The sequence below is a fragment of the Apostichopus japonicus genome, chromosome 8 (assembly GCF_037975245.1).
Source record: "Apostichopus japonicus isolate 1M-3 chromosome 8, ASM3797524v1, whole genome shotgun sequence".
In the NCBI taxonomy this organism is placed as follows: Eukaryota; Metazoa; Echinodermata; class Holothuroidea; order Aspidochirotida; family Stichopodidae; genus Apostichopus; species Apostichopus japonicus.
Window position 1 is genome coordinate 21,786,817 of NC_092568.1, and position 18,299 is coordinate 21,805,115.

The 18,299-nt window shown below is 38.0% G+C and overlaps 1 protein-coding gene across 2 annotated transcripts; it reads right to left on the bottom strand.

The window, feature by feature from the left end:
• Window positions 1–6,798: 6,798 nt before the first annotated feature.
• LOC139971043 (cilia- and flagella-associated protein 36-like) lies at window positions 6,799–16,612 on the bottom strand. Of its 2 annotated transcripts, XM_071977199.1 has the most exons (9): window positions 16,358–16,611; window positions 14,035–14,204; window positions 13,310–13,530; window positions 12,344–12,488; window positions 11,685–11,759; window positions 9,695–9,748; window positions 8,451–8,639; window positions 7,667–7,844; window positions 6,799–6,959 (listed from the first exon to the last, which is right to left on the bottom strand). In XM_071977199.1, exons 1-9 carry the CDS (start codon window positions 16,455–16,457, stop codon window positions 6,841–6,843), a joined length of 1,251 nt encoding a protein of 416 aa, XP_071833300.1. In that variant the 5' UTR covers window positions 16,458–16,611; the 3' UTR covers window positions 6,799–6,840. The 2 variants fall into 2 exon arrangements, with proteins under 2 accessions (XP_071833300.1, XP_071833301.1); XM_071977200.1 differs by lacking the exon at window positions 11,685–11,759 and having other exon boundaries at window positions 16,358–16,612.
• Window positions 16,613–18,299: the final 1,687 nt, after the last annotated feature.

The following is an 18,299-nucleotide window of genomic DNA, read 5'->3' on the forward strand; positions in this document are numbered from 1 at the left end:
ATTTTATCTCACTGTTGAATATTTAAGCAGGAAATGAACTGAGGGAAGTGTCTATGAAATGTTTAACCAAATGAACAAGATTTTGCTTTTCTCTCCATAGAGGTCAAATGAGGGATAAAATATGATGTGAATTTGCAGAAGATTACGTTTTACAAACAGTTTCGAGATTCGACGATTATGAAGATTTTGTTACGGTTATTCCTCTGTTTGATTAGATTTTTTTTGTACATGTACTCATAACAATGCATATGTTATATAGAATGATGTCCCCCTTGAAAAGACAAAAAAAAAATGTATTATCATGCATTTGAATAGTATGTAAAATTTAAGGCTCGTTTTACCTACAAGTTTCATGAATTGGTGTGTCATATGATGTTAATGTGTTTTTTTTTGGTTCTTGTTTGAATGAAATATGAAAATGAGACAACAATATCAGGGGAAACACTTGCCTGGCTTTTACAAGGCAGTTTGTTGCTGCCCTTCCATTACCCATTCCTTGGCAAGCAAGTTAATCAAATTTTTTCTTCTTTTTTTTTTTTTTCTTTTTTTGTAATGAAGGTTAATTGAATATTGGATAAAGAGACACATTTCTCTGTAAATAAAACAAATTTGAACTACAGAAGTGTTTGTTTTCTTCTTTTGAGTCTCTTTTCTTTTGTTTTTAAATCTGGCAATGTTGCAAAAGCAAAATTGCTTAACCTTTATTTAGCATACTGGTATGTTTCTGGAGGGTCAGTCTTCATGCATTTTTCTTTTTCAATGGTTATTGTAAAATCAGTTCTAATCGTGTTTTTGTACTATGTAGTTGCAGTACATAGGAACAATAAAATACTGTTTTTGGATGGGGGGAGGGGGGGAGCAGGAGGCCTGCAGTAATCTGCCCAATCTATGAGTAATGAGTAGTAATCCCTAGGAGAAATGATCCCCTACTTTTGGCTGGTCAAGAAAGGATAGTTATATAGTGTTTGTGTTAACACTACACACATTAGTTGGCTATGCCCAGCTAATGGTTAAATCTTGTTTGGAAGGCTATACTGCTTGCAGATCCTATACAGATTTTTAACCAGAGTTTTGTGAAGTTGTAAGAATACATTCGGGGCGACAGTGGTCAAGTGGGGTCCCCCTGGAAGGCTTATACATCACATCTTCCCCAATACAAGAATATATAGCCAATGACCAGCACCTTTGTCGATATATTACAAATTGTCTTTCTGTTTCAAGCTTCTTTAGTGAAGAAATGGTATACAACCTCTAAAATGAAGCTTCACTCATCTCACATGACTACGTAATGACTGAAGTCTTCAGATAGTGACAGCAGCCATTGACAGATCAACCAGCTATTATGGTCATTACCTTGAAGAACCTACTCAAAAGCCAAACTTTTTTACTCTTTGACATGATAGTTTTTACCTTCAATCTTCAAGAGGGAATACGGTAATGCATAGTCCCATTCCAGTAACTTGGTGATTGTAGCAATGGTCGTTGCCATGGGAATTGTATCAATTCTGGTAGCAATGGTGATTGTAGCAATGGTGGTTGCAATGGTGATTGTAGCAATGCTGGTTGCCATGGTGATTGTAGCAATGCTGGTTGTCATGGTGATTGTAGCAATGCTGGTTGCCATGGTGATTATATAGCAATGCTGGTTGCAATGGTGATTGTAGCAATGCAATCATATTGCAGTTGAGCTAAAGCATCAAAGATGGTCAAATTTAGATATAATCACAGTTCAAGTATCTCCATCCCCCTCCCCCCCCCCCTCCTGCCAGTGGTGAAGTCTGTCTGTTGCAATGATTGACTCTTTCCCCACAGATTCCAGTTGTATAGGAGACTACCCAAATATTGAAATATACAGAAAAGTCGGGCAGGCACCTCAATTCATGACAATTTCTAGCCATACACAGGCGCGGCGGAACGGAAAAATTATTGGGGGGGCTAATGTGTGGAGACTATCTAAGCGGAGCGCCACCATCGGTTGGCGCGGAGCGTACAAGAAAATTTTGGTTTTTTTTCAAACCCCCAGATGGCCGGAAACGGCACTTTCCGAGTGTTTTATGCTGCGAATACCTAGCCCTAAAATATGGGTCTCAAGCCTGCAATTTCTCAGATTGCACGTAAAAGTCTGTAAAAACATTGTAATTTGTATATTCGATGGTTTTTTAAGAGAGTAGCTATCACTCGTAGTGTACTCGCAAAGATGTTTTTGAGTGTAGTAAGGGCAGTGGCGGAGCTAGAGTATTGGTCAGGGAGGGCAAGAATGGTCTGTAGGGGCGCTTTCGACACTATCTAAGCGGAGCGCCACCACAGGTTGGCGCGGAGCGTACAGAAAATTTTTGAGTAAAGTTACTCCCTAGATTGCAGGAAATGACCCTTTCCGGGGCCTTGCTAATTTGCAGATAAACGGAGAATAAATAGGTGTCGTCGCCATTTTGTCGGAAAATTACACCAACAGAATATGACAAATGTCAATAGGTATATGAGAGCGCAATAAAATAGTCAAAAATCGCGAATAAGTAAAAAGTAGTGAAAAGCTGAAAAGGGCGCCAGCAGTCCATTTGAGTCCGTCAGTGGGGGGGGGGAGGCATCCGCCCCCTGACTGTATATATGGACGCTCCGCCACTAAGTAAGGGATGTTGGAGAACTGGCTGAAATGAGGCAAGTCATTGGCCTAAGACGAAGTTGTGTTACGCTTACCGGTACTCACACTCACTGCTTCCACTGCGTGAAGACGCGGTTGGGGTGACAATGTGGTCTATAGCCAGGGGACGGGCCGAGGGTCCCCCAGCAATTACTAAAATTATTACACCTATAGAGTATACGTGTGCATCGGACAGATCGACAAGTATGCATTGAAAAATGGGCAGATGCACGTTTCGGAGCCTTGGTAAATATTGGGGGGGCTTATCATGCATTTGCCCCCTCAACTTTTTTATACGTGTAGATGAAATTAAGCACAGCAAGGCCTTCAGTGTGTGCGTTCCATGGAAATGTCTGATTCTTACACTGACACCAATTGAAGATGGAAAGAGAAATGGAAAAAAATGAAAATGCAATTTTTTTTAATATGTATTTTCACGATAAATCATACCATAGAACACAATGTGTAAGAAGAGAAGCTTTAATTCTATGTAGTTCACAAGTTATTAATTGAGATATGTCAATTCTAGTCATAGAAAAACAAGTTTTTTCTTCATAAGGGGTATGCCAGTGGCTGAAGTAGATTTTTTGCTAGTAAATGCTAGAATAAGAAAAATTATATTTTCATTTTGAAGCAAAAAACTTGCATATGTTTGTTGTGAACAGTTAAATGGCCCATTAAGTAAAATCAGAAACAGGATATAATTTACTGGGTTTAAATCCACTTAGAAAGTAGAAACATTTTCAACACTCCATGTTAAGAAAATTTCAGCCATTTCTGGAGAAATTAACTGATGCATAAACATGGTAGTCTTGAGAAATGTTAAAATCTGAGAAAATACAGGAACATTTCATATTAAAGCTAATATTTGTTGTACAAATCTGATATGCCATGGCATGACCTTACTATTTAATCAGGTACAATCTTTTAATTTAATTTTAATTCATCCGAGTATGGACAGAGATTAAATGCCGCTTAAGAATCACATTAACATCCAGAAGGAGAAATTTAATAGTCTGTATTACTCACCGAGGGAAGTATGCACAGGTAAACCAATGAGGGAAATTGACCACAAAATTATGAATAGTGTTAGAAGAGAAAAGAAGTTATTGGCTAAGTAAATACGATGTGTAAAAGTAAGTTGGCCTGACGTTTCGATCCTAGCAGGATCTTCTTCAAGGGCTAAAAGTAAAATACAATGACGAGATTTATCATTTGAAAAGGGCCAATTTCGGGCACATTTGCAGAGAATGACTAAGTAATAGAGAAATGAGATGCTTTAAGCCAGGAGGACAGTGCTCCCAACTGTCGTACTGTCCTGGCCTAACGCCGAAATCCTGCAACACCATTTGTTTATCTGTCCTGAGAGCATGGAGAATCAGTTAATATATTCCTAACTTCAATTTTCTAACAACATAAATTCAAAAAGATGAAATATTTTGAGTCAACAAAGAAGGAATATCAATGAGTAATTTAAATAGAAGCTGCTTGACATTAAAGACAATGAATATTCCACTACACAACAGAGAAAAAGTAGGAAAGAGGTGATAACGAAAATTTGTGAGGAATCAGCTAGAACCGATGTATCACAATGCAAAATTGTTACATGTTGCTCACTTTTAAGAACAATAAATATCCAGAAATTCCACAAAAGAGAAAAGTGAGACAGAAAAGTTGAATTCTTTTAAAAATGTGAGCAACAATGACTGGAGTATCACCTAGGTGATAAACATTTGATTCAAAATTAGCCAAAATTATGTATTATATAACACCATAAAGAAAGGTACGATATTTTCTGCATGTGTCCGATTATCAGAACGATCAATATTCACAAACAAACTGTACTGAATCGATGGGGAGAAATAGTGTTCTGTATTAATTATAATAACTTGATACTATCACATCCTATTTCTGGCTTCAACAAAATTAAGGTTACAGTATAAACCAGCAAACATATACATATTTAATCATAAAATGAAGGAGAGAGAGAGAGAATTTAAACAGATCAATCGCTATGGTAACCAACTGACCAATCAATGCACTGATCAATACAGCTAGCACATCCAAGACAGGTTTAATACAATAATAAAGTCCACCAATCCGGGTAGAGCAGGGATGAGATTCAAAATACACTGGGTGTGATTCAAATGTATCATTATTTCAGCCGAACAATCCTCAAGAAAAATGGGAATGCAACTAATTCTGCCAGCAATGGCAAGCAGGCTAAAAGTTGCTAAAGGTTTCCGAATTGCATTTGACCCTCAAAATTGTCAATGAGATGGAATACATTTATTGAATTGGAATTATTAGAGTAGTGCTTGACGAAGGCAGTTAAATGTTTAAGTTTTTTTCATCAGTTCACCTTTATTTGACATTCTGGCTAATTTAGAAGCAATATGACCTTTGACCTATCAAACAAATACTGCACACAAGCGTTTGAGCAAGATGTGATTGTTATATCAAGTTTCCTATGAAATAGTGACCCATAAAAACTTAAAGATAAATCCTTGCTTTCTGTGGGTGAAACTGCAAAAGAGTAAGAATTTTTGTGAGACGGACAGGAAATTTCACAAATAGTTAGAAAAGGACTTATGAAAAGCCATTACATCAAGGATTGTTAAAATTGCACGGTAGCCAAGGTGAAAATGACGGACGGACTTGTACACTAGATGAATAAAGAGAGAAAGAAATAGAAAAAAAATCTCAAGATTTTTCAGAGAAATGTTAAGTCATTAACATAGTGTCAAGGTTTAAAGATCAAAATTGAATTACATATTTAAAGAGAACAACATGAAGTTACATAATACAATGTCATATTTACCAAAGCTATAGAGAACTTACACTAACATGAAATTATGTAGTGTTTGCATAAGATGTTTTGAAAATATTGAACAATAAAATTTTAACATATATTTTTGAAATGGAATCAGTAAAATATCAACACATATTACAGGCAGTTGGAGATGGGGAGGGAATTGGGAAGGGAATTGGGGGGGGGGGTTAGCGGAGGGGGTGAAATAGTGGAAAGGTGTATTCAAAGAAATACATATTTTTGTTCAGTGACTGGAAATCAGTCTCAACTATTGACTTCAACCTACATAAATGCTGTCATGATAAAGATCATTTTGAGAATAAATTGAATTGACAATACTCCCCAAAACACATTTAGTAGTCTCCCACACCTCACTCTGTCCCTTACACTCCACTCTGCCCCTGGTCCTCTGTATCTTCCCATCAGTACCTTCCTGTTTTACAGTAATATCAGTAGCTGCCTACTAACCATTCCCTTCCAAAAGATACCATAGCTTTAAGAGGAATTATTTACACATTCCACCTGATGAATATGCAAACGTTTTTTCCCAATGCAGCATTTACAGCGGCCTGCACGATTTCAGGCTTGCCAGGACAAGGATTGGAATATTTTCTCTGCTAAATAATATCATAAAGTTTTGTTTGTTGATCTCCTAAATGTTAAGCTGTATGTGGGACATATGAAAGACTATTAGTACCATTTATTTCTCTTGTTTTTTAATTGTTCATCTTTTCTGTTTTTTGTTTCATTGTCAAAGGGTCATATTTTACAAATACATACTGAATATGACATAACGATTTGTGACAACTTTACGATTCACACTTGAAATTTACAAAATAACAAAAGATCTTACACAATCTTTTACAGCATTTAAAAAAAAAAAAAAATGAAATAATTAAGAACATTGTGAGTCAAAGATTAAATTGTTTCCAACATTATGCAGCTAAACAAGCTATAAACGACTCTGAATAAATATTTATGGATTATCTGATCTATAAAAATCAAATTCTAACATGTTTAATATATATGTATTATTATTAAAGTTGACAACATTTCTTCCGTTGCCAACAACTGCAGCAAAAAATCCATTGTTTTACTGATACTGTGTGTGTACTCTTATTATTGTGTACCAAGACATCAAAAGGACAACTAAAATCTCAACTTCGAAGAAATATTTTACGTTACAGAGAATACTCAATGAACCCTCCTCCACAGTCAGTCAGACACCCGCCTCCAAAACTCATCTCGAATTGCATCTCATCTCTGGAATGGAAATAAACCTATGGAGACGATCATTCTGCATTATGGGGTTCACTTTACAAGCGCTGTAACGTGTCATATTTTTAAGAAGAAGGACATTTTTTCTTAGAAAGCTCCACATTTGACAGGATTATGACTTATTAATGACCTCCTGCTTGAGCCGTTCGGCAAGAGCCTTTCTCATAGCCAACGTTTTCTCTTGCTCTTCCTTAGACTTTGCTGCCATCCCACCGCTGCTACCATCCAATCCTTGTCAGAAGAAAAAAACAAGAAGATGGTTACGGCAAATGAATACATATATTAACAAAATAGGAAGATGGGACGGAAGAACTGTACTTAAAGCACACATTACACTGTAAGGTTTGGTGCAGTTGTGTCACAAACGTTGTTCAAAACATGGAGAATGTTTCGATATCGTCGGAAATGAAATATCACCGTGTACCATGGGCTTACAATGGTCTTGTACATAGGCCTGGCCTACTTGCTATACCTGAAAAGGGTTGTCATCTTATGAATAACTTTTTAATTACACCTTCTTACAAGACATTTCACAAAACTACTTTTGTGAATCTGGTGTAATTGAAAATGATTACAAATTTACTTTGAATGTAATGTAAAATATTGGAGTGTTAGCTCAGTGGTTAACGTCGGTGCCTTTCAATCAAGGTCCCGAGTTCGAGTCACTCCAAGATTAATGTATTTCGTCCAGTTACAGAGTTGTTGACAATTGACAATTCCTTGACACTTCTTAATCATGGACGTTAAATATGAATCTAAGAGACTGACTTCGGTCATCTTGCGGCTTTGATAAGCCAATGAGGCTTCTTCGCGAGTTCCTGCTTACAGGAGGATTTAAAATACATACATACAAATATGAAGCCAAAAACCAGCTACTTTTTTATGATTATAGACATGTCTGTGCCTATTTATGTTCTAGTAGTATGGTTTCTTCCTACCTGAAGTAGCTTGTCTGGCAGCTCTAGCTGATTTAGGTCTCGACTTAGCTTCCTCCTCCGTGAATGTCGATAAATTCTTCTCTCTTTCTCTCTTCTTCAGAGCCAAGAGTTTGTCTCTCTGCTGTTTGAGATACTGTTCTCGTTTCTGGAGCTCGGCAGGACTAGACGATGCAAGGGCCTGTGGGGTTAAACAAAATGCTCCACTATGAATAAAGAATAGCTGGTTTAAGTACACCAACTGTTAGTCCAGAATATAAAAAATGTTGCTTTCCACAACCATAAAGAATGTCTACAGAGGAGCCTAAACAATCAGTGACAAAATAAATTCTTAAACCTGATGAACCCTTTAAACCAGGGGTGGGCAACATTTTTGAATGAATGGGCCAGATAAAAGGAGTGAACATTTGACTGGGCCGCACCTAACCAACGACCTGCTGTTGATTTCAAACCTTTGATTCCGAGGACTGTCAAGCAATAGGTGTGTGTATTTAATCTGTATTCACAAAGCATAATGTCAATAGTTGATAATTAATGGGGATAATAGGCCTACCTGACAGTATCATTAGAGTCGATAAATTCTAAGCAGTTAGCTCGTTTTTTGTGATGATGTAAAATAAATTGATTGTTTTCGTTTTCTTGAGACATCTCACAGGCCGAAAAATATTCACTGGCGGGCCGAATGTGGCCCGTGGGCTGAAGGTTGCCCACCCCAGCTTTAAACCCTTGAATTTGATTAACTCTAAAAACTCCTACTGTATACATCGCCATCAAACAGATAACTTACAGCAGCACGAGCAGAGACTTGAGACGAGGCCACGCTCTCAGATTTGGCCGAGCTTAGCCAATTGGCCGCTGCTTCTGCCCCGCTGACCGAAGAAGATGAGGCGGGAGTCTGAGAGATGGGGGGTGCCGACGTAACAGACGATGGTTTGGTGCCGGCCTTTGAACTGCTCCCGGCACTGGTGCTTGGTTTCTGTTTGGTTAAAGGTGGGACAACTGCCTTCATCAATCAAATCGAATTTAGTTTCACTACAGACAAATGTACATAACTTCTTGACATATGCTGAAAGTACATAGCCTAAGTGTTGAAAGATGCAATTCTATGCTTGACGTAATGTAGCTTTGTAAGACTGCTTCAGGGCATGCATTTAACCATAGAAAAGATGCAACTACAATGTATGACATACAACAAAACAGACTTTAAGTAATGTATTAATTAAACGGTTGTCTTTGATGGAATCAATTAAAGACAGGGCTGTAAGAGGCAACAAAACTAAGCATAGTCTAGGAGGACGAGTGCTTGCCAGTGCATCTCCCAGATGGGACAATATTTTCTGTACTGTAGTGTCATGTCCTGCTTCAGAGCACTCAAACTGTCAGTATGAGCAGTATGAATATCATGTTTCTATCAGATCAAGGTAGGGAACTGTTTGTACTGTCAATACCAGTGCTTTAAAGCATATTGGAGTACAGTTTAGCGAGGTATTAGCATTAGGAGATTGTCCCAACTGAATGAGTGCATCAAAGAAATGGTGAATAGTCATGACAAAGAAGGAATAAATACAACTTAAAAGAAACAGGCATTTGTGTTTGTGACATGAAAGCCCTCAACACACAAATACATAAGTATAAATTGTATTGCCAGTGTTGCTGTATTAGTGTTGAAAAGTGAGCCAGTTGAAAAGAGTCACTTAAGAAACGATATCAGCAGGTAGCCTAGGTCAACAACACATTTAGGTCTGTTATACACGTAATGTCACATGGTCACTTGTATGTATATATGTATATTAGATCATCCTGCAAGCAGGAACTCGCGAAGAAGCCTCATTGGCTTATCAAAGCCGCAAGCTGACCAAAGTCAGTCTCTTACATTCATATTAAACGTCCATGATTGTTAATTGTCAACAACTCTGTAACTGGACTACATACATTAATCTGGGAGTGACTCGAACCGGGGACTTATGAATGGAAGGCACCTTATGATTGACAGAGACTTGTCGGCTAAAGAAAAAGAAACAGAACACTTACATCCACCTCCTTAAGGCTAAGATCAGAGGTACCAGACACAAGCTTCTTCACAGACTGAAAATAAGAAAAGAGCAATATTAAAAATGACTCACTTTTAACGAAACCATTCCAAACTCTTTTCTCTCCAACATGAACTGAAGGGTCTTGAATCCAAGCTCGGGCAAAAAAAACATACAGATTTTGAGAACATATCATTTGTTCCAGGTACAGAGAGGAGGATGGCAGTCCTTAGAGAAGTATTATCTTACAAGATATCATAACTGAAAACAACCAGCATCAAATAAACTTGAGGTTTTGAGGACTTGAAAGTCCCATCAATTCGGAAACTGATGTCAATCATTTCAACTTGAACAATCTGTCTGGTATTAACCACATCTGACTTGAAGATGATGCTTCCATAAAAAAAAAAATTAAAAAATTAAAACGAGGAAAGCCATTTATCAAACAATTCCTGAATTGCTACCAAGTGTGTGTAGATGTATAATAACTTTGACCATCTGGCAGTTTGCTATAAGCAGGATCTTTGTTTCAAAGATCACCTGACAAAGGTTACTTACAAATCAAGAAGTAAAATTTAGAAGCAAAGATGTTCTTTAGCTAATGTGAGATTGAAACCAGGAACTCTAAGACACCACCTCTGGTCTCCTACCCACTGAGTTATCCTAGCAAAAGGTTTGTGGTAACTATGTTACACCATATCTTAATTTGTGAGGTGTATACCTCCCCCCCTCCAATCCCCAATGGGAAACAGCTCAGAAAATGCAGCTATTTAAATATTTGTAGTGAACAATTTATTTGACATTTTCAAAATTGGTTTCAACACATAAATGTTGAACGAGATGTAAAATGAAGACAAATAAATGGCTACACACTGGATGAGAATTGTTGATTCTGAGGTGAGATGCGATAATAAATGCACCCGAGAGTTGAATTGGATTGTATGACATGGTTTATACACGGACAGACGGACGTAGTGACGGACAGACGGACAGATACACAGACGGACTCATACTACTATACGATAAGTCTGTGTGATACTAATGTTATTCATCCTTGCATAATATAAAGAGTTGAATCCTGCACAGACTAGCACACGCATGTACCTGGGCTCAGAGGATACTTCAGCAGAAGATGACAATAGTAACAAAAGGTGACAAAGGAAGGTGACAGGATTCAAAGAAAACTTACCTTTGAAGGCTTTGATTAAAATACAGCTTGGATAAAAGAGAGTAAGCCCTCAGGTCTTCCATACAAGAAATCTTCTATATACAATTGATCAAGACTGCTAAGCCTCGCAACAAATTTGCCTTAATTAACCACAAGAGAAATAAGGGGATTATATCTTTGTGAAGTAGTTAATGAATTGACATTCTTCAGAGAGTTGTCAAGGCAAAAACATGGACAACCGACTCTAATGTGATCAGTTTATATTTGGTTCATGGAAAAGGATTTCATGTCAAACCAAGATTTGACAGCATTAGCGAGATTATAGACTGACGAAACGATATGAGTTCTAAAGTCTAAACTGATATATTTGGACTAACAAAATTTGAAAATCAGTACCGATAGAAAGAACAATTACAAATGACCCTGTAATTGAAACTTAGAAGAAATGTCACAAACCTTCTCCTTTAATTGGTTTGTGATAGCGAAGCAAGAGTTTGATTAAGCTCTGATGACATTAACATTCACAGAGGCATGGAATACACGTCATGAAAGTGAACAGGTGATGCAAAGATATAGCAGAGTTGGTAACCATGGAAACCCAAGAATAGAATGTGCAGGAGTCATGAACAATGCAATGACAGATGGAAAGCAAAAACTAATATAAAACATTGATGCAACCATGAAATGAAAGAGCATACATATATAAGTATGTATGTATACATATATGTATATATGTATGTACATATGTCACATTGCCATGGGAACAATGTTAACTACTGTATATCATTTTTAATGGGCATGCATGCATGCAGTGCTGTTGTACCTGATCACTGGTGGATTTTGACTGAGCATTGTGGACTCTTTTGTCTACCACATCTTGCTTACTGAGAAGAAGTGCCTGGCAAGAAAAACATATCACTTAATGAACTCTGTCACTGATCAGAAACTGTAAGTGCGTCGTGTCAAAGGTTAATCAGAAATACTAACATACAAAGAAACAAAATACTAAAACAGGGAAGATGACAAGATGTGATCTGTAACTCCCACCGTCCTTTGAGGACTTATCTGCCTTACGAAAAGATTTAAAAAAAACTACTTTAGTATCTAGTTGAAGAAAATTTGTTAAAACTGAAAACAGACAGAAAAACTCCCAAGCAAACCAAGGGGTTCGTGACAAAGTACACAAAAGTGGAGTAGAAAGAAATCTAGAAACATGTTGGAAGTTTGGATATAAACTGCTCAATAGTTATTGTATCTTGACTTTCACCTGGAAGCTTATTCCACAATTGGGGGGGGGGGGGGGGCCCCACAACAGCAAACAAACGATCGCCATATACTTCCTGTATAAAAAAACTACTATCAGGTTTTACACTTGTAAAGCAGTTTTGACCTTTTTGAATAGCAGGTAAAAATTATCCCTTGACACTGCAAAAGTATATTTAAGTCTTAATTATTCATAAATAATTGAGTATCTTTCACTACCTGATTCAAGAGGTCTTCCTCTTTCCTCTGTTCGGTCTTTAACCGTACTTCTTCTTCCTTGCTGTTTGCTATGGCTTTCTCAAGGTCTTCATTGATCTCTTTGGAGTTCGCTTTCTTGTGTGCTTCGTGCTCTTCCTTTGAAATCCTACAAATACGAGTAGATTGGTAGACCGGTGATAACAATATACATCTGATATGAATGTGTTGTCGCATGTGATATGACGGGTCGTGAAGTGGAATTTTTCTGCTGTGTTGATCTTCATTACATTTATATATATATTTATATATATATATATAGAAATATATATAGAAATATATCTATATATGTAATATATTCTCTGTGTATATATTATACAGGGTATATCTGAGGAATATATGAATGTCAATATATTCGATACAATTGCCAAATGGGCAAATTGCTACACAAATGAGAAGGTGTATAAAAAATCACAGATTCATCGTAATACTTTCAGTAAGTTAGGAGAATAATTACAAAAATAAAAAAGAACATACCCATTGCAACACAATATTTTGAAGCTAAAATAAATGATCGATCATATATATTACTTTACTGAATTTGTTCAAGAGCGTTTTGCAGTTGAAAGAAGTGCTAAGAATATATTGTTTGGTGAAAGCTTATGAGATGCACAGTAGACCATATTAGTGAGACTGATACCAATATATCTCAAGGCTAGATATTAAGAAATTTTGATAAAAGTATTAACACTGCCATATGCCTATATAATGCAGGTATATATGTATTGCAGTAGCTAGTTAAAGCATGTTTAGTATTGTCACCTATGCTTAACTAGGTGCATTCTAAAAATTGCTAAATACACTAAAACAGTCAAAAAGTTAGACTGTAGAAATCTCATAGGGTATCCAGGCCATAAATTTGTTGGCCACACTATTTGTTGACATATCTCCCCACCTGTCCTCGTAGAGGAAATTTTTTTCAATTTTTACCTCAAGACTTCTTGCAGGAGCATCTCTTCATCCCTCTCAGCATGAGCAGAGACAGTGTAATTGATCTTGGTCTCTTCTCCTGGTTTTAAAATATCTGGGATGACACCATTTCTCTTCTGGATCATCTCCAACGCTTGTAGTTCCAATTCCACGTTCTTCCGCAGCATCATGCGTTTAAATACGGAGAAATCCTCAGCTGCATGTACCTGCTCGAAGAGAGCCTGACGACGATAGAATAAAAATCATGTAAAAATATTTTGTTCTTTCATATTAATGTCATGTACATAATTCATTTAAAAAGAATGCTGTTATCGCCTTTTCACTATTAGTGGACGTATTCCCCCCCCCCCCCCCCATCAAATATGTATATTTTTCATGGTGTCTCAAAAAATGACTGTTTTGCTTCTAGAGTCAGATTGTATACAAAAAGACAAAAATAAGCTTTATAGCTATCGAATGATATACTGCTGTACAGTGGAACAACTTGCCACTTGGGAGACAACTGTTTGTCCATTTCCTTTCCCTTCTGTTTTATATATACCTTCCAATTTAGCATGGCTAGTTAAAAAAACACCTGATGTATTCCTGTCCATACTGGGGATCAATGATAAACAACTTTGTTGCTGTGAAATACCCCAAATAAATCAAGCGAACACCCAACCAGGAAAGCATGGGAGTTGATCCAAATATACTGCTTAGACTGTAAACTTTCTTAACATTCTTACTGTAGTAGACTGTGCATGTTTATCTGTGTGAGTTACGCAGGCTTCCAGAAACACTTTGGAATCAATTCCGATATCTGAGATGAAGCTATCAAGGAGCGTCTCCACCATCATCTGGTATTTCTTGTGGATGTCTGTGTATGACAGATTGTTCTCATCATCTGAATCAAATACTGGAAAAGAGAAGAAAAGCTCTCATATGGATAAGAAGAGAGTATGGTACTCAATGTGTGCACTTGCATTAATGTGCAAGAAATTAATTAAAGGACTGTAACCTATAAAACTGAAGACAGGGAGGATTGTATAGCATATTGCCAAGTCAGAATGAGGGACGGTCAGAAATCCAGGAATTTTCACAGTAGAATTGCGCAGTACTGAGGCAACCCAATGTGACCTTTATGCATGAAATGCATATGAAGTAGAGAGAACATTTACTGGCATGGCTTAAAATGTTCATCCTCTTTGCTAAATGTTGTAAGATTCAATACGTTTTTGCCGCAAAATAGGTAGGTCCCTGTTTGGAATAGCGTAAGGATCATAATTAATGGTATGGGGGTGTCACTTTGGGATGATATTTGAGCACAATATACTCCTTAAATATGCTGGTAGGCCTACTTTGTCTCAAACAATTCCAAAGAACATCAGCATTAAAATACCTACGAATGTAGCTCCGCTTCTGTAACATTAGGGCTCAGTAACAGCTAGGTGCTTGCGAGTAGGCCTATACAATATCTCAATCCAACTTTGAGCCGCTTCTCGATTAACGACTTCGCACTTTTTCCAAATATTTATACTTGTCTTTTTAAATGAAAAATGGTGCACAGAAAAATTCCACTCGCGCTCTTTGTAAAACTCTTGGCTGCAAAGGACAGCAATCTTGTCTCAAAACTCCAATAGTTTTTGTATTTTGTCATTGACCAAAATCAGTTTGCAACTTAAACTTTCAAGTTTGCCAAGGTACTGATTTAATCATACTGATATATGTTTGCAACGATAGTCTTGCAAGTAATATTGGAGTTTGAGTAGTCCATGAGTCACTTGCAAATTGTCTAGCATTGTGAATTTTCTATTCGTCAAAGCTAACATTCTACTCGACAATGGCGAGTTATCGATCGTTATTGTCAAGGCCTGCTATGGCCCAGGACTAAGTTGAGTTAGGAATCATGATGAGGGTGTAATCCAGCGATTGTGCTTAACATTTGCAGACCTGTCAACTCTCCCGGTTTGACCGAGAGACTCCCGGTTTTTACCCGAATCTCCCGGCCTCCCGGTTTCATATTCTATTCTCCCGGTTTTTTGATGTTTCATCACTTGCAAAATTTCTGAAAATAGCCAACAGTTAGTCCTATGCCTATCGCGTAATCTAAAAATAGATTGTGTACAAACACGTTACGACCGACACAGTGCTGTGCGGGACTCTCAACCAATATCGGGCTGCTTTGTCAGTTCTCAGACTTCGCCCAATGTCGTTATTGTACGTTGGCCTTGGTCTAGCCCTGAATACAGTACAGTAGTACGGCGTACACTGTGCATACTGTATGCCATGGTGCACAAGTTTAATATACACAAGTTGTCACTTGTTTGTATATGCGGCGTACCTAATGTGTGCAGTTCGCATGTAGGCTACTTGTATACGACAAAAAACAGTTAAGTTCTATGCCGGCACACACTTTACCTGCGTCCTCTTCGATGCTTGGTGAATATCACGTCTTAAACTACGATTTAAGAAACGGCTGTTTCAAACATCTCACTAATTCTTTCGGCGACTTTAATCCCTATTCATTGAGCACAATTGCATAACCTGTGTATAAACTCGTACAGGGATTATACGAGGTGTCTACGCGGCAATTTGTTTGTCAACGATTTCATATGCGATTGTACTTGTTTATATGTATTTATACGATCCTGTGCGCTTACGGATGTCCAGTTATACATGAGTGGTGCTGTAGACTATTTATTTAGGAGTAGTTATATAATTGCAGTTGAAAATTACCAACCTCCCTATTTTCCCCTTATTCTCCCGGTTTTTTGGCCCTGAAAAATGTTATTCTCCCTATTTTGGGGTCAGACAGGTTGACAGGTCTGCATTTGGTAGGGCACAGCAAATAATTTATCAATTAGCCTACCGCATAGCACAACGCTATGCAAGATCCCTTCTACACACAATTTGAACACTAAAGTATCTCCTGAGCGCTACTTAACCTGGAGAACGTTAGAACTAGCCAATACGAAACGTATATACTAACGTAACAAGTAAACGTAACGACTTAACATTAGGCCTAAGTTTTAATTAGAAATATAATTAAGAATGATAAGGAGTGCTAACCAAGACAATTGGATTCAATAAATGTCAAAATAGGAACTCTCCATATAGGGCATCTCAAGAACCCTATTACACTTTCGATGACCCAATCATTATCCGCCATTACTTGGCCTGAAATTGAAAGCTGTGTCTGCAGTTCGGTAAGAAAACTGTTGCTTGAAACTGTAGTGCACCTAGCTGGCCTGGATTATAATGCAAATTATATATTTATCGGTAGCCTATGACGCTATAGTTTATCGTGTTTGTTGACAACTATTTGGTTAGATAACATCTTGTGTACAGCGAAAAGGGAAGCCATCGATATGTGTACTGCTAAAGATAATGTTTCAGAAAAAATGTTGACATATTTTCTGAAATGTATTTTAATGTTGTCATAAATGCATAATTTATTCGAAAAATATGTTCAGTTTTCTTTTGGTCTTAGTGTCAATTCTTTCAAACTGTATCCTGTATTTTAGCAAACAGACTCAAACGATTTATGAAGAGCGCCATGCTATCAGTTTTGATGGGCACAGTGGACGGCCTTCCACCAAGGAGTTGTTTTATGGAATTCCCTGCTTCCATATGTGACGAGGTGGAAAAGTAGATGGTTGAAATTTTTCGGTGGGTTGTGAGATTTTGCCATGCGTTTGCCACACAACATAAGTTTCCAGACCCAACCGATGGAGATCAATTAAGTTATATTCTTTGGCAACATCAAGTCCATAATCCAAGCAAGTTAATATTCATTCTAAGCATCGATTATCAGGGATGACGATCTGGTGAGCCGGGTTTAGTCCTAACAGGCGATATTTGGTCATAGAACTATAAAGGTTTTGGGAACTGCTGTTTACTTGTTGTTTAGTACAGGCATGAAGCAGGAGGGCAGCACCCGGTCCGTGATCGGTTAGAGGACCTGGAATATTTCGAGATAACGCAGAACAATATTGAAAAAAAGGAATAATGTATTCTCACTTGCATAACATAATGAAGGGTATTAGTGGCGAGGGTGCCGTATTTGTTCAAAGGCCCGATCTGGTCCTGTTTGCCTCTGACCGTACGCAGTGTAATGAGAGTGTAGAAGAGCCCGGAGAAGGTAAACAATCCGGAGGAGATTTAAGGGTGCCAAATAGAGGACAGTGTATTGAAGAGCATCAGTTGAACAATTAATGTTGTATGTTATTTTTAAGCCTTTATGACTATCAGGCACCGCCCCCTCACTCTTCCAGCCCATCCCCGATGTGTACACAGGAGACAGGAAGCGGTCATCCTTTCCCACTACATTTGTATTTTGTTTCCGTTTCAAATAATATTTTCGGTTACGGTGTATTTTTTCCTTCTGATTGCCTATTTCGAATCCCCTCCCCCCCCCCTCCTTCCACCGAAACGTGGCGCCTTCACACACCTGCGCGCATATACACAATACAATAGAATCCAAGACCACCGTATACAGCTAGCTTTACTTGGCTGGTGATAACACTGATACGGTATACGCTATGGATCTGCACTGTGCAACCAAAGTGATCCTTTTGAGCCTCCTTCCCGTTACCTTACCAGGGCCGTCTTAAGGCATGGGCCCACTGGGCCCTGGCCCAGGGCCCCGCGATGTCAGGGGCCCCGCAATCGTAGTAACCCCATGTCTTAATCTGAGAGGAAAACTTATTGAATAGGCCATTATGACTGATTGAATTCGATACTTGACAACTTGTGACGAGAGTTGGTGAAACACTTGAGAGTTTGACATTAAATATTCGAATCTGAGTTGGACACCCTGGAATATACAATGCCCGAAGGCTTACAACACCTCAAAAAGATTGACTTTCAGCCAATCATACAACAGTTTACGATCAAGAAATGCCGCAAGTTCCGTTAGTTCCCCCAGTTAAAAGACTCAACACAAGGGTGTTACAAATGGGTGAGTCCAGTATTGTTAGGGAAGGGATGGAGGGCAACTGGAAGATTACTC

Excerpts from the sequence above, each read along its gene's own strand:
- LOC139971043 (XM_071977199.1), bottom strand. The coding sequence starts at position 16,457 with ATGGCGGATAATGATTGGGTCATCGAAAGTGTAATAGGGTTCTTGAGA. Across the intron at positions 14,205-16,357 it reads TATTGAATCCAATTGTCTTG|TATTTGATTCAGATGATGAG; the intron begins GTTAGCACTCCT and ends TCTCTTTTCCAG. Across the intron at positions 13,531-14,034 it reads AACATGCACAGTCTACTACA|GCTCTCTTCGAGCAGGTACA; the intron begins GTAAGAATGTTA and ends TATCGTCGTCAG.